General features: G+C 43.6%; 1 protein-coding gene across 1 annotated transcript; it reads right to left on the reverse strand.

The window, feature by feature from the left end:
• Window positions 1-697: 697 nt before the first annotated feature.
• Window positions 698-26,520, reverse strand: LOC143770081 (glutamate dehydrogenase, mitochondrial). Its single transcript, XM_077259329.1, has 13 exons — window positions 26,038-26,520; window positions 20,236-20,316; window positions 15,837-15,892; window positions 15,691-15,754; window positions 12,189-12,283; window positions 7,731-7,910; window positions 7,461-7,598; window positions 5,543-5,680; window positions 5,378-5,458; window positions 3,787-3,910; window positions 3,615-3,706; window positions 2,267-2,329; window positions 698-1,883 (listed from the first exon to the last, which is right to left on the reverse strand). Exons 1-13 carry the CDS (start codon window positions 26,423-26,425, stop codon window positions 1,764-1,766), a joined length of 1,620 nt encoding a protein of 539 aa, XP_077115444.1. The 5' UTR covers window positions 26,426-26,520; the 3' UTR covers window positions 698-1,763.
• Between the last annotated feature and the right edge of the window lie 267 nt (window positions 26,521-26,787).

Below are 26,787 nucleotides of genomic sequence, written 5' to 3' on the forward strand. Positions count from 1 at the left end.
TGGTGGTGACAGGTTCCCTTTAATTTTTTCCTTGCAGATTTAAATCTGCAGCTTGTCAATTCTTTCAGCCATTTTTGCTGCAGATTTCACTCATACTAAGGAGTGGGGAAAAATCTGCACAAAAAAAAACAAACAAAAAACCACTCCTATTTTATGCATCTTTTGCCTGTCATTTTTAGGGCTCGCTCACACGGGCATTTAACACCCAGCAGAGTGCTAGGTGAGGTTTTATCAGATAGCACTTGGCCTAAAGCTATATTTTGGGGTAGTGCAGATCTGTTTCGGCATGAGAAATAATTTGCTGCATATGCATCTGAAATGCAGACACCCATACAAGTCTATGTGTGAGTGTGAAACATCGGACTGCATTCGGATGTCAAAGTGCAGTCTGATGTACGCTCAGACAATGGAGAAGTTAAGTTCTCCATCTTCTCCTCCGCATCTGTGATGATTCTCTCATGTGTTCTAATTGGATCACATTAAGGCGACTCAGATCACAATCTGAGCCGAGTGTCATTAGTATAACTGGAGATTCTTTCACATGAGCGAACAGTAGTGATGAGCGAGCCCTCAGTGATTTCCAGATCCCATATATAGCACATTTTCCAGTATTGACTACCTACTTTTTTTGGCTTGAGTTCTTCATTCATAAAAGTAATTAAAAAAACCACAACAAAAAACAAAACACAAACAATTATTTTGTAAAGGAGGAATTTTAATATAGTATTTGATCATTTGTCATGCGGTTACAAATTTCTATAGTCTGACAAATCTCTTTGGAACTACAGTGGCAGTTTTGATTTAAAAAAAAAAAAAAAAAAAAAAAAAAAAAAACTTTGTTAATGTAAGGCATAAGAAGGAGAAAAAAAAAAAAAAAAGTACAATACTTAGGCAAATTGTTCCAGACATTGATGGAAGATTAAGACACATCGCTGTTAACTGCTACTTATGCAAAACAAGATTGCTCAGTGCAAAAATAGACTAAAAACCATTGAAATGTCAATATAAAAACAAACAAACTTAACTGTTAATCCAGAACAAATCACCTTAAAGCACACAGAAAAATGACAAGACTATAAAAAAGAAAAAAAAAGTGTAATATGTTGGACTTAGTCTTAAGTGCCCATTTACAGGAAGTAATCCCTATAGTAAAATACTAACTTTACAGATGGAACAGAATAATGAAAAAAAGGAGATGTCAGCAGCATAGGTTAAAGGAGGCCAGCAGAGATTAATGTGCAAATAAGTCATTGAAAGACTCCCCTGAAACACTCTACCTAGGGCCTTTTCCATTTTTTCCTAACAAATGCACTGATTTAAGGGCTTTGCAAAAACCAAAAGATCCACACATGCAGTCCCCCACTTGGTACAGACTTTACTTTGTCACAAATACACAATGGCCTGGTAAAATTAACATTAAACTGAATGACAGCCATTTCAAAATTGGGTTCAAAGTGGTGATGTATCTCAGAGGGTCCAAAAATGTGAGAAACCAAAATAACCCTATAGCCAATGACCATGGCAATACTTACAAGGGTCTACAACATCTTTGCAAGTGTCATTTATCAGGTCTACACCACTGGTGTAAAGTTTAAGAAAATACATGTATAAAATAAAAATACATGGATGGAAGCATTTAGATGTAGGATCCTCTATGATGAGCGAGGTGGAAAACAAATGAAGTCTTGTGGTTATATGTAAACTTGTGTGTGATATCTTTCTGATATGGAGGGGGTGGATGAGAATCCAGGTGGCCGCCTAGTTTATGTGAAGGTCAGGCCAGCCTCGTTGTACACCTTGAATACTTTCTCAATGGCATTTACATAGGCAGCAGTTCTCAGGTCCAAGCCAAGGTTGTACTTCATCGCAGTGCGCATGATTTGCTGAAAGAAAAAAGGAAAGTGCAACAGTTACATCTAGCAACAATGCTACAGTCAGTGTCAACTTACTACATTTATAGCACCCCCTGGTGCCACAGTAGATTGTGCCAGTAAAGACTTTCACATGCAGTCTATTCCCATATTGTGATTGTGCTGCCCCGAGCAAGAAGTAGCAGCACTCGTTTCGATTTAATATCCATTGCCTACAATACACAGCAGTGTACACAGCACAGTCCCATGGTCAGGAGTGGTCACACGGTGTGACAGCCTTCATTGTGTGACACAATGGCTTTAGGCCACAAGATCTCACTTCTCACTGCTGTGCGCTTTACTACAATATCTTTCCTTGGGGAATTTAAGCTTTACTATATTATTTTTCAACTTACTCTTGCAGACCGTTCCATGGTATAAGCCAATCCAGAGTGAACAATATCTTTTTCAGAAGCACCCTGTACAGAAAAACAGCATGTTAAATTTAAGGATGAATTATGGTATATGTCCAAGTTTGTATAGAATAGAAAGAACCATTACTCTCCAAGAAATACTAGCTCCAGAGCTTTGAACATGGAGAGTACCACCTTATACACCTGGCATAGCCAGATATGCCATAAACCAGCAGATGAGCAATGCACGGGAATGCCAACCATCTCACCACTGACCATGGTGTATGGCCCCATTCCAGAGATCACTGCACATCCCATTTGTAGACCCATAATCTTATACATCCGTCACATCCTGAGTTAGGTCATTAATGTATGAGTAAGAATAGATCAATTAAAAAAATAAATAAAATCTGGTTTGACATTATTACTAAGGATATTGTGAAATGTTAAAAAAATTTTCTATGATTTTTTTTTTTTTTTCAATTAAAATTACAAGTGCCAACAGCTAAAATTCTTTAAATTCTTTAGTTCATGTTTGTACATATCTTAGGGCTGCTGCACTCTCTGGTTTGAAACTAAACTGTCACTCAGCCTCAAAAGTAAGCAGTTTAAAGGGAACCTGTGAGCATGAAAATGCAGTCCAATTCTACTTGGCTTCCCCTGCAGATGATATACAGTTATTGTGAGAAAAGACTCAGGATAACCTGTGACTTCATTATTTAAACCTCTTTCTGGGATTTTTGGCCTAGTGAGTTCTGATCAGTGACAGACAGCTTTCTTTACATAAGAGTATATAGCTGTCAATCGCTGATTGGTCCAGTAGGCGGTCCTAAAATCATAGAAACAAAAAAAGGTTTAAACACAAGTTATATGAACACCTATATAATCAATGTACTTCACACCCCCTGCAGATTGGACTGTGTTCAGGGTGACAGATTCCCTTTAAAACATTGTGGCATTTCTGCACAACAATGACAAGTTAAACTGACCTATGCTGAAAATAAAACTTGTATTTCCAGCTGTAAATGTAACCTAGCAAAATGAATTTGAATGAAATTTCATTTATTAGATATATCCATGTACATTTATGCCCAAAAATGACAAGTCTTCTAGCAGTGATGCCTTTATTGGATAACCGGAAGGATTATATTTGCAATCTGTAAACCTGGCTGCCTGCAAACATTCAGGTTAGCCAATAATCACTCTGAATACTTGGCATTTTTGGACACGAAAGTAATGAATAATTCTGGTACTACAATTGATTTTATTGCACATCACATGTCTGAGTTTCTCTTATGATCTCTGTAGTATGTCAGTGCAAATCATTTCCACATGTGCAGAAGGCTCTTACAGATATTCTAGCCTGGAACTCGGCAGTAGGCACCACAGGAATGGATCCACCATGTTTCCCAAACTTTCTCTCCAAGCTTTCCTGGACAGACACTAAAAATTAAACAGAAGACATTGTTAATGCACACGTTACCCTCTTGTGGTCAGACTAAATAGGGATTAGAAGTACGTACTGAGCAAGTGGTAGTTGGAATCCCGCTCATATTTGAAGGTCAGCCTTCCATAGCTTACATGATTAAGATTCTTCAGCCACTCAAAGTAAGACACTGTAACACCTCCAGCGTTCAGATACAAGTCCTGTTAGAGGAGAAATAGAAAGTTTTCCAATGTCCATTGTATGGGAAAATTGCTCAAATCCGTAAACCAGCTCAACGGCTAAGGCTAGCATTACATGGCAGCTTTGGCCGGGACTACCATCGCACAATCGTATAGTGCTGTGATGTAACCGTGACAGGAGAGCAAACTTCAGGCACTCCGTGCATATAGTGTCCATGGAGTTGTTCCATTAAAGGGAACCTGTCACCAGAAAGAATGCTGTAAACCTGCAGATGCACGGTTAATCTACAGGTGTACAGCATTATGAGGATACCCAGCCTCTGCACACATGGGGGAGAAAACAATCTTTATTCTCCCCGCCAGCATTCAGTCATAAGGGCGGGGGCGGCACAGGTTCAGTCACAAAGTATACAGAGTGGCTGCTGTAACCGTGTCCCCTATTCTGACTGACACTGGCTCTACATTGAGGCTGGCTGTCAGGTTCGGGGCACCATTTTGTTGAAGAAAAAAAAAAAGGCAATTCTGGCATTCTGAATTTTTTTTCTCGTTACATCGTTTAGCGATCAGGTTAATTTTTATTTATTTTTTTAGATTGATCAAATGGGAGATTCTGAATGCAGAATGTGTACGTTTGATTTTTATTTTGAATGGGGCGACTTGAAAAAGTTTTTAAAAATAGTAAATATATATCGCCTGTATGCAGTAGAAGTGCTCACTTGCTATGAGCACCGACCACCGGCTTTGACAACCATAGTAGTCTGCAGGACCTCTGCTTGTCATGCTGATCCATCGGTGACCTGCAATCATGTGACAGGGGTTACTGATGGGTGGGGTTTTTGGAAGCGTGCGTTAAATACCGCTGTCTGAGTTTGACGGCACCATTTGGTTAACAGCCACAGGTGGATTGCGATTCCACCCACAGCTGTTCCAGGAATGTGTCAGCTGTTCTAAACAGCTGACATGTGCCAGGAAAGGTGGGCTCACCGCCAGAGCCCACATCAAAGGGGGAGACACGAGTTGCACAGTACATGTACGGCGAATTTTGTGAAGGGGTTAAACAACAACCACAAGACAAATATAAACCAAGGTACATTCTAATCAGTATAACTGCGTCGACCTGACACTGTCTGTAGTTTACGAGCACAATCCTGATGACAGGTTCGCTTAAAGGTGCTCTTCCCTCCTAATGATTGGATACAATGGTGTGGATGGGTAGACGTGACAGCCAGGGACTTACTGAAGCCAGCCTTTCTGCAGTAGTCTTCTACTGCTTGGATCTTTAGGCTATGCATGCATGCTCCCAACTAACGCAGGAAATACCTCCCACTACTGAAGGATTGGTTCCGCAGCTGAGCACACCGTGCCTTTCATGATCATATGAAGGTATAAATGCTCTCATCTTAATAAATGCCATAAGTTCTGTACGGTCAGACACATTGCAAAACGAATTGTGAGATATTCATGAAGTGTTACTTCTGACATACTTACTGGAATCACCATAATATTTCTCTCAAGGAAGATTTTATCGGCTTCAGGAGTTGTAGGGCCATTGGCTCCCTCTGCAATAATCTAATGATTTAAAGCAAAACAACATCTTAGTAAAGAGGAGAGCCGCTGGGAGTTAGGTGTCAGAAGTGGACGGCATCACTGCACCTTTGCTTTAATTCTGTGGGCATTAGACTTGGTCAGCTGCTTCTCACTGGCTGCTGGGATGAGGATGTCACAGTCCGCTTCCAGAATGTTCCCATCATATGGCTGGGCTTTGGGGAACCCAACAATTGTCCCGTGTTGCTGGTAGAATAATGACATTTGATTTGTAAATATTTACAATTATTAACAAGCAATAAATTGGCATGAATAAAGAAAATCTACTGCCCTGATCACTGATCTCAGGCGTTACATGGTCACCCATCATATGGACACTACACCTCATATTAAACTATTAAATTAGGACTACAGCTAGAGCTCTGCACCTACCCTGGTGACAAAACCAGGTTCTTCAGTGGCCTGACTACAACTGATCGCCAGCTCAGCTGAATTCTAACAGTTGTCAAGTCGATAGATGCATCTCAATTCTACCAGGGACATCAAGTGTAGGAGCACCATTTAACAAGGATAGCACGAAAGCCTGGATTACACTGCCACCCTGTGGTAATGAGGAGTCATGCAATGTTTTACAGGAAGCTAGGGCTAATGGCGCCCTCTGCTTTATTCTGTCAACTTGATAGGGTGGAGGCGAGTCACTGAAATTGTAAAGCAGTATAGCAATCTGCCACTAACCATATTACTGAGCCCATTTGGGGTAAATAAACAAAAAAAATGCAAACCTAAACAAAAACTAAACAACCTGCACTTGGAGACAAAGCTTTTCAGAAACCAGAAGACCCCTTTAAAGGCCATCTGCTAAGTCTTTTAGGCTGTGCCTTGGCAGGCGGGGGGTCCTTTGTTCAACCCTTGAAAACCCACAATCATGTTGGGTGCAAACGAGGGCAACAGAGGGAGCCCGTACATTGATATCTGCCTAGATCATGTGGTCACAACTGACCATGGCATCCATGGGTTAGCATTGTGTTTGTGCTTCACTATCGCTGCAGGCAATGCCTCGTGATTGGAAAGTACAGAATTCAGCTGCCATATACAGAGTGCAGCCCACAAACCTACAGCCACAATGTACTGTACATCGTGAGGTTTGCTAGATCAGAAAGGTTAACGTTGCTGACTTAGGCTGTGTGCACACGGTGCAGATTTAGTGCAGATCTGCAGCTTTATTTTCTGCTGCAGAAACGCTGCAGATCTGCACTGTGATTTACAGTACAATGTAAGTCAATGTAAAAAAAAAAAAAAGCTGTGCACATGGTGCAGAAAAATCCGCGCAGAAACGCTGCAGATTTCAAAGAAGTGCATGTCACTTTTGTGCGTTTCTGCACCCCTCCATTAATGGAAATCCGCAGTGGTAAAAACTCAGTGCAAAAAAACACATCAAAAACGCAGCTGCGTTTTCTGCCAGGAGATGCAGATTTTGTGCAGAAAGTTCTGCATCCAAATCTGCAACGTGTGCACATAGCCTAACACTTCTGCTGTAACCGCACACTGCATTGTTAGGGCAAACATACACACAGGGCTACATGTAGATACAAGGAGATGGGGAGTTGTTGCTTGGGACTAAGGCTATGTGCACACTTTTTTGTGGTTTTGACGCGTTTGTGCGTTTTTTTTTCCCGGAGATTTCCCAATGCAATGATATAGTGGGAAATCCGCAAAATTAATGAACATGCTGCATTTACACGGAAAAAAAAATGCATCATGTGCACAAAAATAGCAGAATGCATTCTAAATGATGGGATGCATGATGTATGCGTTTGTGTTTTTAAAGCGAAAAAACACGAAAAATCCGCAACGTGTGCACAGCCTAAGAGTTAGAACCTATACATTGATTGGTCACTGTGCAACAACTGGCACCCTCGCCAACTAGCTGATATGTGCAGCCATATGTAAAACTACTGGTCAGAAACCCTATAGAAATGTAGACTGCGCACCCTGGACGATTAATATCTAACAAGTGGCAACTAACCAGCTTATAGTCTTCAAGCTCTTTGGGGTCAATGCCATCTGGATTCCAGATCGTTCCATCTATTTCACCAATGCCGACACATTTGGCACCAAAGCGATGAAGATAGCGCATTGAATGTAGACCTACATTACCAAACCCCTGGGAAAAACAAAGCATGTCAGTGAGATTGCTGTTCATGGGAAAAAAAATAATAAATTTAACAATCACCACAAGCCATTTATTATTTTTAATTTTTATTTCTAATAATAATTTACAAGTTTAAGTATTTACCTGTATAACAAAAGTCTTATCACCAAAACCTGGGGTCATTCCCAACAGACTCATGTACGATGCCTCATTTATAAAATTTTCGATCCCGTGAAAGACCCCACGTCCTGTCGCCGAGATCCGCCCATGAATGCCTCCTTGGCTGATGGGTTTTCCAGTTACACAAGCATGTGCATTAATATCCTAACAATGAGGAGGAGAAAAATCGAAAAGAAATTTAGTCTTCACCATTAGATCAAATTTAACCATTTCAGAGCAGGCCATTTTCCCCTATTCTAGACCGAATACAGTTTGGGATTTTTGTGAGGTGTGGCTTAATTTTTATGATTTTTCACTTTAAAGGGAACCTGTCACCACGTTTTTGGAAGATGGGATAAAAATAGCGTTAAATAGGGGCAGAGGTGGGCGTTACATTAGTGTGTGTGTTATGCGTTTATTACCCACCTAAGTTGCCGAAATAACTTTGCAAAGTCTCCGTTTTCGCCTGTCAATCAGGCTGGTCAGGTCGCATGGGCGTTGTCTTCCCCCAGATTTGGCGTAGTTTTCCGTTGGTGGCGTAGTGGTGTGCGCATGCCCAAAGTCCGGAATCCTCTTCCAGGGGATTTAAAATAGCGCGGTGTTCGTTATTGCATTGGTGATCGGTGGGCGCGGCCATCTTCCTTTGGCCGCGCGTGCGCAGAAGCGGCGCTCTGCTGGCCGCGGCTTCAGGAAAATGGCCGCCGCGATATCCATCTGCGCACGCGCGGCATCCCGCGGCCATTTTCCTGAAGCCGCGGCCAGCAGAGCGCCGCTTCTGCGCACGCGCGGCCAAAGGAAGATGGCCGCGCCCACCGATCACCAATGCAATAACGAACACCGCGCTATTTTAAATCCCCTGGAAGAGGATTCCGGACTTTGGGCATGCGCACACCACTACGCCACCAACAGAAAACTACGCCAAATCTGGGTGAAGACACCACGCCCATGTGACCTGACCAGCCTGATTGACAGGCGAAAACGGAGACTTTGCAAAGTTATTTCGGCAACTTAGGTGGGTAATAAACGCATAACACACACACTAATGTAACGCCCACCTCTGCCCCTATTTAACGCTATTTTTATCCCATCTTCCAAAAACGTGGTGACAGGTTCCCTTTAAGGCAATAGCTTTTATTTTCTCCTTATTTTTCCAGCTTGTTATTTAATCATGTGATACATAGTTACCTAATCTTATGGGGGGCAGATATTTCGAGGCATTTCAATTTTTATTTTTAAATCAGACATGTCCTGTAACTGGGGCCATTATATTAGTCACAGTTACAGGGGACTTTCAACCTATTTGCTGCATGGTAGACCTTATCCCAGATTCCTGCTCCCTCCCATCACCCAAAGATTGCAGGGCCAGTGGGTCTGGAGAAGGAACAGCTGTTAGCCTTTCCAGTGCCATGTATTACAGCAATCAAAAAAGCAGATATGGTAATCTCTGCCTTCCCTGTGGATGTCTTGCATTTCCTACAACCGGCACTTTGTGCAGCAGCTTACTTTGACGGACATGCTAGAATGTCACTGCTGATTATTGCTCTGACTGCCTTGGTGTTCAGAGTCTATGGGTGGTCTGCAAGTTGTTACATGACAACTACAGAATTACTTCGAGATACCCAAGCAAAATTCAGTTGTGAGAAAGGGCAAAGATCAGCAAGTTATAATGTCAGCCTGCACAGCAGTACATCAGTTTTACTTTGATATATTGGTACGGCCATTGTGGTCAATATACAGCCCAGTCAAAAAGGATCAATGTTTTGGTTATTTTTACATTTTGGGTTAATCAGTGTACAGCATTGTTGCGCTGGTCGAAGGACAAAGAAGCAGATAGGTTAATTGGTACGTATGAGTGAATGATGGAAATTCAACTGCATCTCAATAAGGGACAATTGCAAGCTCTGTAATAGCAGTATGGGATATGATGCTGCCGTATAAGCAACAAGAAGCAAAACTCACATCATTCTTTCCAACATGAAGTCTAAGGGGTAGAGTCTGACATGCCAGTGTAAGGAGACTTCTAGGCCATGCAAAGCTCCTCTGAGAAATATGCAAAGTGCCTCTTCAAAGAAGACTTCAAATCTAGTGCCATCCATGAAAAGTAGCAATCCCAAAAGTCAATATTGACCCCATAGTGAGCCATGTCACAAGGCTTCCAGATTTCAGTTTGGCTTTTATCCTTACCCATGTAGCAAGTAAAGCTGGAGTTACACTAAACGACTTACCAACGATCACGACCAGCGATACGACCTGGCCGTGATCGTTGGTAAGTCGTTGTGTGGTCGCTGGGGAGCTGTCACACAGACAGCTCTCTCCAGCGACCAGGGGAACGACTTCGACATCGTTGAAACTGTCTTCAACGATGTCGAAGTCCCCCTGCAGCACCCGGGTAACCAGGGTAAACATCGGGTTACTAAGTGCAGGGCCGCGCTTAGTAACCCGATATTTACCCTGGTTACCATTGTAAAAGTTAAAAAAAACACAGTACATACTCACATTCTGATGTCTGTCATGTCCCCCGCCGGCGTCCACAGGGTTAAAACTGCTTTCGGCAAGAGCGCTGCTAATATGCACGCGCTGCTGCCGAGAGCTTCCCTGCACTGAATGTGTCAGCGCCGGCAGTAACAGCGGTGATGTCACCGCTGTGCTCTGCTTTACGGCCGGCGCTGACAGTCAGTGCAGGGAAGCTCTCGGCAGCAGCGCATGCATATTAGCAGCGCTCTTGCCGAAAGCAGTTTTAACCCTGTGGACGCCGGCGGGGGACATGACAGACATCAGAATGTGAGTATGTACTGTGTTTTTTTTAACTTTTACAATGGTAACCAGGGTAAATATCGGGTTACTAAGCGTGGCCCTGCGCTTAGTAACCCGATATTTACCCTGGTTACAAGTGAACACATCGCTGGATTGGCGTCACACACGCCGATCCAGCGATGACAGCGGGTGATCAGCGACCAAAAAAAAAGGTCCTGATCATTCCCATCGACCAACGATCTCTCAGCAGGGACCTGATCGTTGGTCGCTGTCACACATAACGAGATCGTTAGCGGGACGTTGCAACGATATCGTTAACGAAATCGTTATGTGTGACTCAGCCTTTAGTTATAGGGATGAGGTTGACTTATGACTGCTACTTCTAATTAGTGGCACTAGATTTCAAGTGTGTTTTTTTGAGACAATAGACTTCGACCCTATTCATAGTCACCTGTAATAATATGTACCACTCCACTACTCTGATACAGAAGAACTGGAATATACCACAAAGACCCCCCAAGATATTATATAGGCCACAGAATGTTTAGTTCAAAAAATATAAGCTTTATTTTACATCAATAAAATTATTACATTTCTTTAGTATCCATTTTATAATGTGCAAAAGTACCTCCAATCCAAAAAACTAGTCATATATGCTTAAAATTAATAGTTATAACAATCTGACTACCTGTTGCATATATTACATGAATCTTCTTTTTTTGTCAGATCAATATTTTACTATATCTTTAGGTAAATGTACTTCAATTCCAAAGAATGCCATTATACGTAAATAAATAGCAATGCCCAAAAAGCTGCAACAGCCTAATTGAGATGATGCCTTAAATAACATCCATATATAAATAAATAGAGTAAGGCTATATGCCTTTTTGGCGTTATTCCCACAAAAGTGAAACTTATACCGAGTTTATCCTATGCATTTTGGAAGAGAAGGGAGCATGATATAAATTATCTAAACATATTTACCGTGCAAGCACATATGAACCAGGAACCCCATATGGTTCATATATGGTTCATATGTGCTTGCACGGTAAATATGTTTAGATAATTTATATCATGCTCCCTTCTCTTCCAAAATGCATAGGATAAACTCGGTATAAGTTTCACTTTTGTGGGAATAACGCCAAAAAGGCATATAGCCTTACTCTATTTATTTATATATGGATGTTATTTAAGGCATCATCTCAATTAGGCTGTTGCAGCTTTTTGGGCATTGCTATTTATTTACGTATAATGGCATTCTTTGGAATTGAAGTACATTTACCTAAAGATATAGTAAAATATTGATCTGACAAAAAAAGAAGATTCATGTAATATATGCAACAGGTAGTCAGATTGTTATAACTATTAATTTTAAGCATATATGACTAGTTTTTTGGATTGGAGGTACTTTTGCACATTATAAAATGGATACTAAAGAAATGTAATAATTTTATTGATGTAAAATAAAGCTTATATTTTTTGAACTAAACATTCTGTGGCCTATATAATATCTTGGGGGGTCTTTGTGGTATATCGAATTTTTGGATGTGTTTCTTTCTATATGGACTAATATGTATAAACAGAAGAACTGGAATCACTGCAATAAAATGCTAGAAAACGCCACAATATCTTTCAGGTTATATAAAAAAAAATAAATAAATTAAAAAAAAAGTAAAATTAATAACTTACCGTGTACCCAATTGTGTTTGCATACGTGTCAGCAATCCACGACATCTCCCTCTCTCCAGTACTCATGTCAGGAGCGGGAACATCAATGCCAGGCCCTACATAGAAAAAAAAAAAAAAAAAAGTACATTTTATAGGAGCCACCAAAAGTAAAAGCTATTCTAACAAAAGGACAGGATTAAAAAGGTTCACCATTTTGTATCACATCTTGCTCATATGCTTTCGTTATCAAAGCGCAACCAATTTCTTACCATCAGCGCCAAATTCACCTTCATGAATCAGTAGGCAGCCAGTAGGTATAGGAAGGTGTAACGTCTGACATGCTCAATGAAATTGGTCATGCTTTCCAGTGTTTAAAGGGGTTGTCCAGGCAAGGCAAGTCTTCAGTCACTATGTATAACTGTAGACTTCTGAATCGCGATTCAGGATTTCCCAGTATTGTGATTTGTATAGCAGCAGTCTCACACCAACTAGACTTATCCAGCTTCGATCACACTTCTATTGGGAGAGGCCAAGCATGTCTAGTCGGCATGTGGCCGCAAGCATGTGAATCACATACATGCAGTGACTGACCATCCACTCACACTGGCAATACAGAGAATACAGAGTTGCGATGAAGTTTCCAGTCTCTGTGCTGTAAAAGACTAATAAATGCAGGGCCCAGCATCTAACAAAATGTATCTGTTTATATTATAGTATGTTTCCCCATTTTAAAAAAAGAAATAAAAAAAAGTCTTCACATTGTGAAAGCCAGAAAGAAGTATAAGGGCATATTTCTTGTGGGAAAGCTGCAGTTTATTGGTACAATATTTCATGGTATATACGTTTTTTTTGTTGTTGTTTGTTTGTTTTGTTTTTTTTTGTTTTTTTTTTTTGGGGGGGGGTAGTTCCCAATTCATAGCAGCCCAGGCAAATTTTGTTCCTTATCTAAAAAAACACCATTGGAGGAAAACCTCCACTAAACTCAAAAAAAAAAAAACACCAGAACACAGGCATGCTTACCTGTTCAAGGCCTCCAACAATTGCACTACCCAGGGTGCACCAGGCCCAAGTAAAGATAGCAAACAACACAGGTGCAAATAATACCGATGCAGCCAACCTACAATCAGGAATTGGCTGCTTGGAGCACCCATGCAAAAAAATAGTCTGTAAGTGGCATGTTCACACAGGACTGCAAAGTATATGGTGAAAAGCCTATTAATGAACATGCCACTTACAGACTATTTTTTTGCATGGGTGCTCCAAGCAGCCAATTCCTGATTGTAGGTTGGCTGCATCGGTATTATTTGCACCTGTGTTGTTTGCTATCTTTACTTGGGCCTGGTGCACCCTGGGTAGTGCAATTGTTGGAGGCCTTGAACAGGTAAGCATGCCTGTGTTCTGGTGTTTTTTTTTTTGAGTTTAGTGGAGGTTTTCCTCCAATGGTGTTTTTTTAGATTAGGACTGCCAAGATACAAGGACCCTTGACGTGGGTTGGCAGCTTCAATATTGTGGCCATAATATCAACCAATACCTTGCATACATTGTTATGTTTTTGGTGCACTGTACATTTTTCCAGGGTGCGCCTGGGCCCTAGATGGCTCTGTACACTGTGGCCTCTGTTCACACAGGATGCATCATGGTTAGCCCGCTATATTTATGGCATCATTAATAGGCTTTTCACCATATACTTTGCAGTCCTGTGTGAACATGCCACTTACAGACTATTTTTTGCATGGGTGCTCCAAGCAGCCAATTCCTGATTGTAGGTTGGCTGCATCGGTATTATTTGCACCTGTGTTGTTTGCTATCTTTACTTGGGCCTGGTGCACCCTGGGTAGTGCAATTGTTGGAGGCCTTGAACAGGTAAGCATGCCTGTGTTCTGGTGGTTTTTTTTTTTTTTTAATTTTGTTCCTTAGCATGCTCAGCATGATAAAAAAAGAACTAAAAAACTAATTTAATTAAAAATATGATTTTGTGTTAGAAATAAAAAAATAAAAAAATGCTATCAACAAAAAAAGCTAATCTTTCGAATATATTAAATGAAAATATATTAGAAAGATTAGCTGTTTTTGTTAATGCCAATTTTTTTTTGGCCACTAGAAAGCACTTGAGCAATACTTTTCTCAATTGCAGTAGTTACAGTGCTGGTTTTTCAAGTGAAAACTCCCCAAATCCTCCTGAAAAACGTAGGGAGTTCCTGATTCGTTTCCTATACAAAAACTCAGCATGCATGTCCCCCAAGAGTGGGTACCTAGAGTTTACAGAGCAGAATCAGCTCTTGATCTCACTTAAGTTTCCCTGTATGCAAGTAGTCATACATGCAAGACTGGTCTTAAAAAGGGGCTTAAGGAGAAATTTTAAATGTATTCTCACATGAGCAAGGAGAATTAGAAAATACAACTTAAGGGGTATTCCCATTTCTCAAGATCCTACCCCAGTATGTAGGAGGTGTAATATTAGCAAATACCGTATTTTTCCGACCATAAGACACCTGGGCTTTAGATGAGGAAATTAGGGAAAAAAAAAAAAAAAAAAAAAATAGAATAAAAAGAAATGTTGTTAATTCTGTACTTAATATCCCCTATCCTGGTATATATGGTGCCCTCAACCCCATCCTGGTAGGAATGGCCCCCTCATTCCTATCCTGGTATGCATGACCACTGATATAGTGACAGTGGACAAAACAATGTATATTTAAGGTCCTGAAATGTCTGCATATGAGGTAAGACATAACGAATAAGGAAAACTAAACTACATTTCTAATTGGATGTATTTGCTAATACTACACCTTCTACACATTAGGGTAGGATCTTGGGAGATGGGAATACACCTTAGATCTTTAGCAAAAAAAAAAAAAAATTTGAACAGTAAATTAAAGAGCTGTAGTTGATCAAAGTTGAATAATAGTCATTGTGGATGAGTAACAACTTCACTGCAGTTTTCTGGGGTCAGTGGGGGTCTCAACTGTTTTACAGATGAGGATGAATTCTACTATAAATATCTGTACTGGTAAATATTTTGCTGCAGGTTACAGGTGGCATTTGTCGTTGTCTTTTGATCCGTACACTTGTGATCTACAGTGATACACTTAAATGATGTATTTAAACTGTCTCACAATTTATTTTTTGGTTTCCAAATGCAACGTTAAAAAGGGGTTATCAACTGCTGAACACTTGTTTTTATCTCATATGGGGCTCAGAAGTTATTACACAATTTATACATTCACGTCCCACTCTGCTTGGTGGGTCATGTGACCGCTGCTGCCAATCACCAGTCACTGACTGGCTGCAGCTCAATTTTCCATCAGAGCAGAAGTCCACTCTGATAAAATAGTAAAAGCTGCCAGAGGTCATGACAATAATGTGATGTCACCCACCAGGAACAGAAGAGCAGACATTTCTGGAACAGTGCTACTGCAGGAGGGGAACACAGGTTTTTTTCTTAAGGGGAACTGAACCGATTAAGCCTTAGTGTCCAACCTCCTTAGGTTTACTGTACATTGCCATGTATGTGCCAACTTACCAATGAAGCCTTTCTTGGCAAGTTCTATCGTAAATCTTCTCGTAATTTTCTCAAGTTCTGCATCCTGTTTAATAAAAGATAAATAAATAAACCTATGTATATATTAAAAATAAAAGATCTATATATCCTATCTATAATGCACTTACTGAGTAATTTCTAGTATTTATTTTCACTCCAGCTTTGGCTCCTCCAAAAGGCACATCTGAAAAAGTTACATTATAAAGAAACAAAGATTACATACAAGTTTTACCAAAATCTGAAGCATCAAAGCGACTATGGAGTCTACAAAAAGCACAGTATGATGACCCTAGAACTAATGGAGATGCAGGTGGTGAATTAGTGTGTGGTGTACAATTATTGAGAAGTACCACAATTCCCCTGCAACAACTAGCTGCCTTTGCTTCAGATAATAGCATTTGTGAACGATGGCTAAGAAGTAACCTCTGTAAGACAAATGTGATCCATCACAATGGCAGTGTTGGAGCAGCTTCGAACTGTATGCTTTACTTAAATTTTATACCATTTAGTATCATACACTAAGCTCGCTTTAGAAAATTATAATTATATATATATATTTATATTAAATCAAGTGGTGGTTTAGCAGTACACAATACAATGTGCCAAATCCTTCTATCCAATATATTCAGGTGAGAAAGGACATCTGCTGGTTGATGAGTAGAACCACAATACAGGATATGGCATCTGCAGAGCAGGTATGGGTATACATTACACTAGTCACACAAACAAAAGGAGACTTAAATACACACTAATATGTAAACAAGCGCATACAATGCCACCTGTTAACCCTTTAGGGTACCGTCACACAGTGCCATTTTCATCGCTACGACGGCACGATTCGTGACGTTCCAGCGATGCATTTACGATATCGCTGTGTCTGACACGCTACTGCGATCCGGATCCCCGCTGAGAATCGTACGTCGTAGCAGATCGTTTGAAACTTTCTTTCGTCGTCTAGTGTCCCGCTGTGGCGGCATGATTGCATTGTGTGACACAGGTTGTATACGATGTGCGCACAGTAACCAACGGCTTCTACATCGCAAATACGTCATGAAATTATCGCTCCAGCGCCGTGTATTGCAATGTGTGACCGCAGTCTACGACGCTGGAGCGATAATCATACGACGCTGCAACGTCACGAATCGTGCCGTCGTAGCGATGAAAATGGCACTGTGTGACGGTACCCTTAGGCTAAGTTCACACATTGCAGAATTGCTGCGGAAATTTCCGCAGCAATTCTGCGCCTCCTGCCGCGGGTATATCGCATGCAGAATTAGCATGCATATACCCGCAGAAAACTAGCTTGCAGAATGCTAGAGTTTTCCAAGCGATCTGTAGCATCGCTTGGAAAACTGACTGACAGGTTGGTCACACTTGTCAAACAGTGTTTGACAAGTGTGACCAACTTTTTACTATAGATGCAGACTATGCAGCATCAATAGCAAAAGATAGAATGTTTAAAAATAATAAAAAAAATAAAAAACATGGTTATACTCACCTGCAGACCTCAGCGGCGTCCGTTCCTATAGCTGTTGTGCGGTGAAGGGCCTGTGATGACGTCACGGTCTTGTGATTGGTCACGTGACCAGTCACATGCGGTCTCGCGACCAATCACAAGACCGTGACGTCATCGCAGGTCCTTCACCGCCCAGCAGCTATAGGAACCGAAGCGGCAGCGTGCAGCGGAGAGGCCGGAAGACTGCGGGGGACATCGAGGGCGATTATATCGCTATCTTTTATTTTTTACCACTTATATGGTGCCCAGTCCGTGGAGGAGAGTCTCCTCTCCTCCACCCTGGGTACCAACCGCACATGATCTGCTTGCTTCCCGCATGGTGTGCACAGCCCCGTGCGGGAAGTAAGCAGATCAATGCATTCCTATGGCTGCAGAATCGCCGCGATTCCACAATATTAATGAACATGCTGCGGTTTTTTCTGGAATGCGATTCCGCTCAGGAAAAAAATGCAGCATGTGCACAAAAAATGCGGAATGCATTCTGTTACATAGGATGCTTAATGGTAGCGTTTTTTTTTTGCGGTTTTATAGCGAAAAACCGCGAAAAAACCGCGAAAAATATGCTACGTGTGCACACAGCCTTAGAGACAAATTTTTGAAATCTAACCAGTGTCACTTTGTGTTTACATATGCTTTACATCAGCACCATTTGTAAAATGGTATTTTATTTTGTTACCATTTTACGAGGTTTAAAAAATGTAGCAGTAATTGTTCAAGGGAATTTTTTTTTTTTTTTTTTTTTTTTTTTTTTTTTAAAAGGGACCTATCCAGGTTTGAAGTGACTTTTGGGGTTCTATATATTGGAAAACTCCCAAATGTGATTAACATTTTAAAAATAGCACCCCTCGACACACTGCTGTCAGGTAGTTTATTAACCCTTCAGGTGCTTTTCAGGAATTAATGTAAAGTAACATGACAAATGAAAAACTATTTTTACCACCTAATGTTGCCAATTTCTGAACAGGCCGTTGGTACCAGCAGACTCCAAGGCCGCTATTTGGCCATGAATTGCCATGGCAGACACCACGACCACACAATCATGACCTCTGCGTACCGATGGAGTTAAATAGGAAGCCCCCATGCTCAGTTACGCATTTATATGATGTAGTCACTATTAACAGCAGCATTTAAGAAGTTCAACAGATATGGACGGCACCAACACTGATCGTGGCTGATGCAGCAAGTTGTCAGCTATAGTGTCTCATATCTCAGGTCAGTAAAAAAGACGTATTGGTGGTCATCAAGGGGTGCGCATAAATAGCAATTTTCATTTGCCTATTTAATCCCATAATCTAAAGCCATTTTATAAAAATACTTTAAGCAAAAATTCTTTAGCTATACCATTTAATATCCTCTTTTTTTTTTACTACCAAGTTCCACCAAAATAAACCCTAGCATGATTTCACAGGATTTTTGGAGAATGCCTGAAATATACCCTAATCTACAAATAAGCCCCAGTTACAGTCAGGATGGGGTTAATGGACAATTGCCCAGGTCCCCCAGCACTTATATTCAATGTTAAGACTGCCGAAGGACATGATGTCAAGAAACTATATAATTCTAGAGGGACTGAGGAAAAAAAAAAAAAAAAATGAAATAAAAAAAAAAAGAAAAAAAAAAAAAAAAAGACAGGCTGGTATGCAGGGACAGCATACCTCTCTATCACACATGGTGACATTATATTTGTATAATATTTTTTTTGTTCAAGAATGAATGGTTGTTCATGGGATATAAATAAGACGCCCCCTGAATATAAGCCCCAACTCATCTTTTAGGAGCAAAATTATAGTAATCCCAGTTCATGCTGAGACACTCAAATGAAGCGTCGTTATGGGGCAGGGGCTGGTTCATGAAGCCACTTTCAGGGGCAGTGGTAGTTCTAGCAAGCCGGGTATTTGTCTTACAACGCACACTGACAGTGCACTCTGTTGCCACCTCATTATTTCTGATTTGAGCCGGCAAGAGCGAACCGTTCACATAAAACATTGCGCAGGGACTAGTCCAGCCCCTGAACTTAAAGGGCCACTGTCACCCCCTCCAGCCGTTATAAACTAAAAGAGCCATCTTGTGCAGCAGTAATGCTGCATTCTAACAAGGTGGCTCTTAGTTTTTGGTTAAAGTATTCCCAAAATAAAGCGTTTTCAAAGTTAGCCAAAATACCTGTCTCTAGCCAGGGAGGCGGGTCCTCACTCCCCAGCTTGAACCGGTACTCTGCCGTCACTCCAATCTTCAGGGGCTTTCGTCGCCGCCCCCCTCAGCGCTGTTTACGCTTCAAAACCGGCGCCTGCGCTGTGTACTACTGTGCTGCGCAGGCGCAGTGAGCTCTGGCCGTCTGACGTCACAGCCAGGCTTGCAGACTGCGCCTGTGCGGCCGCCCTGCTTGTGAATCCCAGGCCCGCACTCTGCATAATGCATAACACACTGCGGGGCTGGGATTACCAAGGTGGGTGGCCGCACTCGCGCAGTCTGCAAGCCTGGCTGTGACGTCAGACGGCCAGAGCTCTCTGCGCCTGCACCAAACAGCGATACACAGCGCAGGCGCCGGCTTTCATGGGTAAACAGCGCTGAGGGGGCGGTGCCCGGCACCCCTGAAGATTTGAGTGACGGCAGTGTGGCGTTACAAGCAGGGGGGTGAGGACCTGCCTCCCTGGCTAAAGAAAGGTATTTTGGCGAAAATATAAAACCCTTTATTTTGGTAATACATGCACCTAAAACTAAAAGAGCCACCTTGTTAGAATGCAGCATTACTGCTGCACAAGATGGCTCTTTTAGTTTATAACGGCTGGAGGGGGTGACAGTGGCCCTTTAAGGTGGTCGACTCTCCATGGTTGTAGCATTGATGCACTGGGATTCTCAAATGAAGAGTCATCAACAATGAAGTAGAAAGAAAAAAAAAAAAAAAAAAAAAAAAAAAAAAAAGTGACCACTAGTTAGTGTAGGGAAGGACAAGAAAAACAGCTTAGATTAAGACCACCCCTTTAAGCCATCATCTTATTAAAAGGCCAGCTTACCTACAACGGCACATTTGTATGTCATTAAAGAAGCCAGGGCCTTCACTTCATCCACACTCACATCTGTGCTGTAACGAATACCTGCAAGAGAAAAAAAAAAAAAAAGTGATATCATGCAAGAATGGTTAGCAGTTTTGTTTGCTAAAAAAATAAAATTAAAAATGATAACGGAAACCAGCTTTAACGCTCCACATGACGGCGTAATAAATCAACCTGGAGCGTTCAGGCTGCAGCTCCGGCCATATGAACACTACTGTTCCAAAAGAAAAGTGAAGCGCACAACGTTACCAAGAGTAACCATTACACAAGCTGCAAACATATCACAGGAAAAGGAAAGTCTCTGAATCACTGCCAATTATATCCAACCACTAACATTTTCCACTCAACATAAACCTAACTAAATGCTGCCACTCCCTTGTAATAGAAACAGACATCCACTATATTCTTGGTGTAAAAACAGCCATACTGCAGTATTTGGCAATTAGGAAGGTAGCAGGGTCATCAGAGCAAATATCCCAACTTTATGCTAACTCGTCATTACTGCACCGCGTTGTGAATTACACCCAACTAGAAGGCTGGGTTCACATTGCGTTTTAGCAGTCCGTTAGACGGACTGCATTACACCACGGCATAATGCGGTGTAACAGTCCGTTAACGCTGACATTTAGTTCTATTTAGGGTGCATCGCTAGCGCACGCCCAAAATGGGCATGCACTAGCGATGTGCCGTCATTGAGTGACGGACCCTGGGACGCTGGCTGCAGCGTTTCCGGGTCAGTCACTGCTAGCACAGATAGAGCATCTGCTAGCTCTATCTGCGCTAGCGATATATCGGCAATTGTATTAACAGCAGCCCGTTAACGTATGTGTTGAACGGGCTGCTCTTAACGCAATGTGAACCTACCCTAAGAAGGTAGGACTGCAAAAACAACTTCTACACATCTTGTCTAAACTTATTAGAGGTTTCTCCATAGTGCTGGCCACTAGAGGTCACCCTACAGCCCAGTGTCAAACTGCCTGCAAATAGCCTCTTCAGGGAGGAGGGGAACTCTAGTGCCATCTATTGGAAGTCAATCCTAGAAATCAACATCAACCCTTCCAAGAGCCTTTCCACATGGCTTAAAGGGAACCTGTCACCCCCAAAATCGATGGTGAGGTAAGCCCACCGACATCAGGGGCTTATCTACAGCATTCTGGAATGCTGTAGATAAGCCCCCGATGTAACCTGAAAGATGAGAAAAAGAGGTTAGATTATACTCACCTGGGGGGGGCGGTCCGATCCAATGGGCGTCGCGGTCCGGCGCCTCCCATCTTCATAGGATGACATCCTCTTGTCTTGCGGCTACGGTGCAGGCGTACTTTGTCTGCCCTGTTGATGGCAGAGCAAAGTACTGCAATGCGCAGGCGCCAGGAAAGGTCAGAGAGGCCCAGCACCTGAGCACTGCAGTACTTTGCTCTGCCATCAACAGGGCAGACAAAGTACGCCTGCGCCGGAGCCGCAGCGTGAAGACAAGAAGAGGACGTCATCCTATGGCGATAGGAGGCCCTGGACCGGACGGTGAAGCCCATCGGATCGGACCGCCCGCCCAGGTGAGTATTATCTAACATTTTTCTCATCTTTCAGGATACATCGGGGGATTATCCACAGCATTACAGAATGCTGTAGATAAGCCCCTGATGACGGTGGGCTTAGCTCACCTTCGATTTTGGGGGGTGACCGGTTCCCTTAAGAGAAAAGCCAAACCAGACACTATTTGAAGACACAGGTTTAAGGGCGTTTGGCCCTCATCAGTGCAAAGTCCTATAGCAAGGCCAGTTAGTGTCGATACAGACTTCGGATTGTTACTTCGGATAGGTGACATGAGTTCTAGTTCCCAACCTCTGAAGAGGATAGTTGCAGATCTAATTTTTCAGAGGAGCCCTGTATGGCCTTTAGTCTTGCTAAGGCCAGTTTGGCAGCCTACACATGGAGAAGTCTGACCTGTTTAATGGTCTGCAGGTCTAACAGAGGTCATGCTGAGAAGCGGGAGAAAGGAGTGTCAGTAGCTATAGAAGGAAGTCTCCGAGCACCAGAATCAAGACAGATCCTGGACATAGACTGGGGTTAACTTGCAGTGGAAGAAGAGGGCTGCAGTACTCCACTTTTATACAGGATGGGAGCACAGGTACACTATACAGGGAGTCAGTCTCACACTGCATATTAAACTAAGTACAGATAGTAAAAAATGACCTGCCTCCCTTGTGAGTCAAATCCATTTTATTTCAGATAATTAGAATGCTCAGGGCATCTTTGGCAAGTAGCCTCAGTACAGCAGGTAAAAGCTGATCCCTACAGATCCCACGAGGCTGAAATCTCACAGGCCAGACAGCCCATGTGACTAGTTTGGGTTTATCAGATGTGTGGCCGACAGCGGGGTGGAAAAGTCATCCTCTCACAATGACCAACAGTGGCTCAGTTTGGTTTCATTAAATTGGCCAAGCTCACATTGGGTCTTACTCTTTATTGTGGTTGCTTATACAGAGTCATCACATTCTGCAGCACTTTACAGGCCTCAATACTGTCCCCATCGGTGCTCTCCCTTTTACTGCAGCCATATTATTGTAAGTTTTCAAAGCAGTTTTTATGCTGAGGTCTAGGTGTTCACTGCTTTCCTCCTATTTGATTAAACCATCATTTAAAAGGGGTTATTATTTATTTATATAGCACCATTAATTCCATGGTGCTGTACATGAGAAAGGGGTTACATACCGGGTTATAGATATCGTTTACAGTAAACAGGTTTACAGTGACACACTGGTACAGAGAGGAGAGGACCCTGTCCTTGCGGACTTACATTCTATGGGATAGTGGGGAAGAGACAGAAGGTAGGGGTGAGGCGGCGGCGGCTCTGGTGGTGGTGAGGTGGCGGCTCGGTTATTGTACGCTTTCCTGAAGAGATGGGTTTTCAGGTTCCGTCTGAAGGATCCGAGGGTGGTGGATAATCAGACGTGTTGAGGCATGGAATTCCAGAGGATGGGGGGATATTCGGGAGAAATCTTGGAGGTGATTGTGTGAGGAACGAATAAGTGTGGAGGAGAGTAGGAGGTCTTGGTTTGAACTGGATTCGTTGGGGGATTGGGAGCCAGTGGAGGGATTTGCAGAGGGGAGAAGCAGGGGAGTAGCGAGGAGAGAGGGATTAGGCGGGCAGCAGAGTTGAGGACAGACTGGAGTGGTGCAAGAGAGTTAGCGGGGAGGCCACAGAGGAGGGTGTGGCAGTAATCGAGGAGATGATGAGAGCATGCACAAGAGTTTTGGTAGATTGTGGGCTGAGGAAGGAACGGATTCTGGTAATATTTTTGAGTTGGAGGCGACAGGAGGTGGCAAGAGCTTGGACGTGAGGTTTGAAGGACAGGGCAGAGTCAAGAGTTACCCCGAGGTAGCGGGGTTCTCTGGGAATAGACAAATCCTAGATGCCAACAAACATTTCACACTCCTTTGTTTGTAGAGATAATCAGTATGGAACATTAAAATAGCTGCAATCTTATTACACTGACAGATACCTGTGGCTACCCCATGCATGGTCATGCCACCTTCCCACTGCACATGCTCTTAGGAGCCGGCCTGAATATTCTGGGACAGGATTCTGCCAGTGTTATAAGTCAGTGAGCCACTTTAATAAACTATAGTGATAACCTCCCAACACAAACAAGTGAAATATTTAGGAATCTTGTCGTCACCCCACCCCCCAAATTGAGCAATACCTAAAGTCATCCCCTTGGAAAAATTAAAAATGCACACCCTACTCTCCTATTCCAATGCTGTTCTTGCAATATTGGCGCCAGGTCTGCCAGGGTTCGTGCCACAATTCTGCCACATGGGTCCTACAGCCATTCTGTGGCCAGTGTTGGGCTGCTGCGCTCTTGCCAGGGACAATCAGAAGAAATGTAAGTGCAGAAGCCACAGAATGGCTGCAGGACCCACACAGCATAACACGGTCATTCGAGCCCCGGCATTGCTGGAACAGTGCTGCTGTGGGAGGAGAGTATATATATTTTTTATTTTACAGGGAGAAATACTTAAGAATGGGATTGTCTAGGTTGTACAGAACCCCTGTAGATTAAACACTTCACCATACGTGTATAATTGCAGTGCAGTCACACTCCCTCCAGTCTGTCCCATGCTCCATGCCAACCGGCACTGCATCAGTCTTCATTAGAAGCATCCCTTGGCAGTGTTCTCAGCACATGTTGCAGATTTGCCTGCAGATTCGAAGCAGTTTTCCATCCGGTTTACAGTACCATGTAAACCTACGGAAAACAAAATCCGCAGTGCATATGCTGCAGAAAATACCGTGCGAAACACTGCAGTTTATTTTCCGCAGCATGTCAATTCTTTGTGCTTATTCCGCAGCATTTTACACCTGCTCCTCGATAGGAATCCTTGGGTGTTAAAACTTAGGTGAAATCCGCACAAAAAACGCTGGAAATCCACAGGGCAAACTCAGTGCATTTTACCTGCGGATTTTTCAAAAACTGAGTGGAAAAGTCTGCAACGTGGGCACACAGCCTCAGTGTTCCTACAGTTACAGACCATAGTGATGGCAGTCATGCCCCATGCCATCAGTGCTTTGCTGGGAACCGACAAGTCTCCAGCCAACACCCATCCTGATGTTCTAGATGCAATGAAAAAGCAATAAGATGAGAAAACACTCTTGGCAGCGGTGGCTCAATCCCTCATTCTTCCTTCAGCCCCCCTGCCTCACATGTAGCAGGCCTAGCTTTATGATGGGCAATTTGCTTATCTGATAGGGTTTCTACAATTCTTCTAACTGGCCCAACAGGTCTTTCGGCTCTGCAGTTCACCAAAACCTCCAGTTCCCCAGGGTCCTGTGCAGACCCACATTACATTGTCGCTATCTTTCCGGTCATACAAGTTTAGTGCAGAAAAGTCATGGCTGAGCCCATTGTGTAGTCACCTGTGCTGCTGAGCACTTCGGTAACACCTGACATCCTCCTGATCTGGCCAAAGGGCCGTCACCCTGTGCCCACCTTACCACCGCTCAGCTGCTGCAAACCCTACTTGTCTGCCTGCCCACGTGCGACACCCATTCTGACACTTCTATAGCGCCAACATACTCCACATCGCAGTACAGATTGTGAGCCCAGTTCTGTTTGTGGAGAGTAGGATGAAGCCTACTTATGAGCGGAGAGCTCATAAGGGGGAGGTACAGCCGTGGACTGAGCCCCAGACATCTATACAGCGCCAAGACGGGGACTATCCAGTGAGATCAGCGAGCGCGTCCTCCACCCCAGCGCCAGCTCCGTACAATCCAAAACTTATACAGGGTAAAACTTTTATTTTTCCAGCAGACAAGTTTTGGTGCCCCAGGATAATCCCTGGCAGAGGACAGTAAGGGACATGTCCCACCGGCTGACAAACCTTCAATCACCCTTCACATTCTTAGCGGGGCATTTAGAGCCAGAGTGACGTCTGTCCCCTATATAAGACAGCAGCATGGCTTCCAACCCACAGACTGTGCCCCTGACAGCAGCAGATCTGATGCCCGGGCACTGGCCAGCCATTCCAGGGCATGCCTATACACAGGGCAGCACTCTGCCCTGGGGTCAGTGCGCCCCCCACATGAGCAGCCGTCCATGAATGGCCATGTTACTATGGGGGTGGGGTGGAAAGTTACACAAAGACTCAAACTTAGCAGGAGTGATTCTCTTCCTATAGCTCCCACAGCCTGCCTCGTGACGGCTCAGCAGCTGAGGTCCGGCACAAGCAGGAGGTGGTGCAGCAGCTGCGCCGCCGGGGACTCACCTCCCTTGCAGGGTGTGCGGTGCTGGCTGTGCTGGGCCCGGTAGCCCTCCACCACCTCCCAGTCGCCGTTGTCCCTCTTGATGGGGAAGCTGACGCTCAGGACGTGGTTGCAGGGCTTGATGATCCGCAGGATGCCCTTCACCCGCTTCCTCTTCTGCTCCTCGGTCTCCCGGGTCCTCAGGTCCTCCACCAGCTTGTCCTCCACAATGCCAGCGCCCCGGTCGAAGAACCCCTCCACCATCTTGAAGAAGTTGGGGTCGTCCTCCTGATCTACGGCCTGACTGTACCGTCGGAGGAGCGGGGAGGCAGCGGCCGGCAGAGCAGTGTCTGCAGCGGAGGCCAGAGCACCGCCGCCCCGGGACACGAGCTCCCCCAGATAGCGATACATGGCTGCGAAGTGGTGGGTGACCGGCGCCGGGACACAGGACAGGAGCTGGGGTGGGACAGCACCGCCGAGCAGCCGCCTATATAAGGAACGCCCCGAGCGCGGCTCCGGGGGGCGGGACAGGACGTCCTCTGCTGAGGTGCGCGTTCACGGCAGGAGACGCGGGAAAAGCGCGGCCACGAGCGGCTGGTTCATGTCCTGCGCGCTGTGGCTATACAGAAATGAGGAAAGAGGGACGTGAGGACTCGGAGTGCAGACAATGGCACGACACCAGAGGGAGGGACGTGTCGGTAACGGCCGGGGCTGCAGCACTACATGCTCATACCAAGCCTAGTGTTACACCCGCCACAAGCCCTGCACTGGGC

This window comes from Ranitomeya variabilis, chromosome 4 (assembly GCF_051348905.1).
Source record: "Ranitomeya variabilis isolate aRanVar5 chromosome 4, aRanVar5.hap1, whole genome shotgun sequence".
Taxonomy (NCBI): Eukaryota; Metazoa; Chordata; class Amphibia; order Anura; family Dendrobatidae; genus Ranitomeya; species Ranitomeya variabilis.

Bases quoted from the DNA above. Each gene is read 5' to 3' on its own strand.
- LOC143770081 (XM_077259329.1), bottom strand. From the start codon at position 26,425: ATGTATCGCTATCTGGGGGAGCTCGTGTCCCGGGGCGGCGGTGCTCTG. The intron at 7,911-12,188 runs GTAAGTTATTAA...CCTCATTGTTAG, and splicing joins CAAACACAATTGGGTACACG to GATATTAATGCACATGCTTG. The intron at 3,707-3,786 runs GTACGTACTTCT...TTTAATTTTTAG, and splicing joins TTCCAACTACCACTTGCTCA to TGTCTGTCCAGGAAAGCTTG.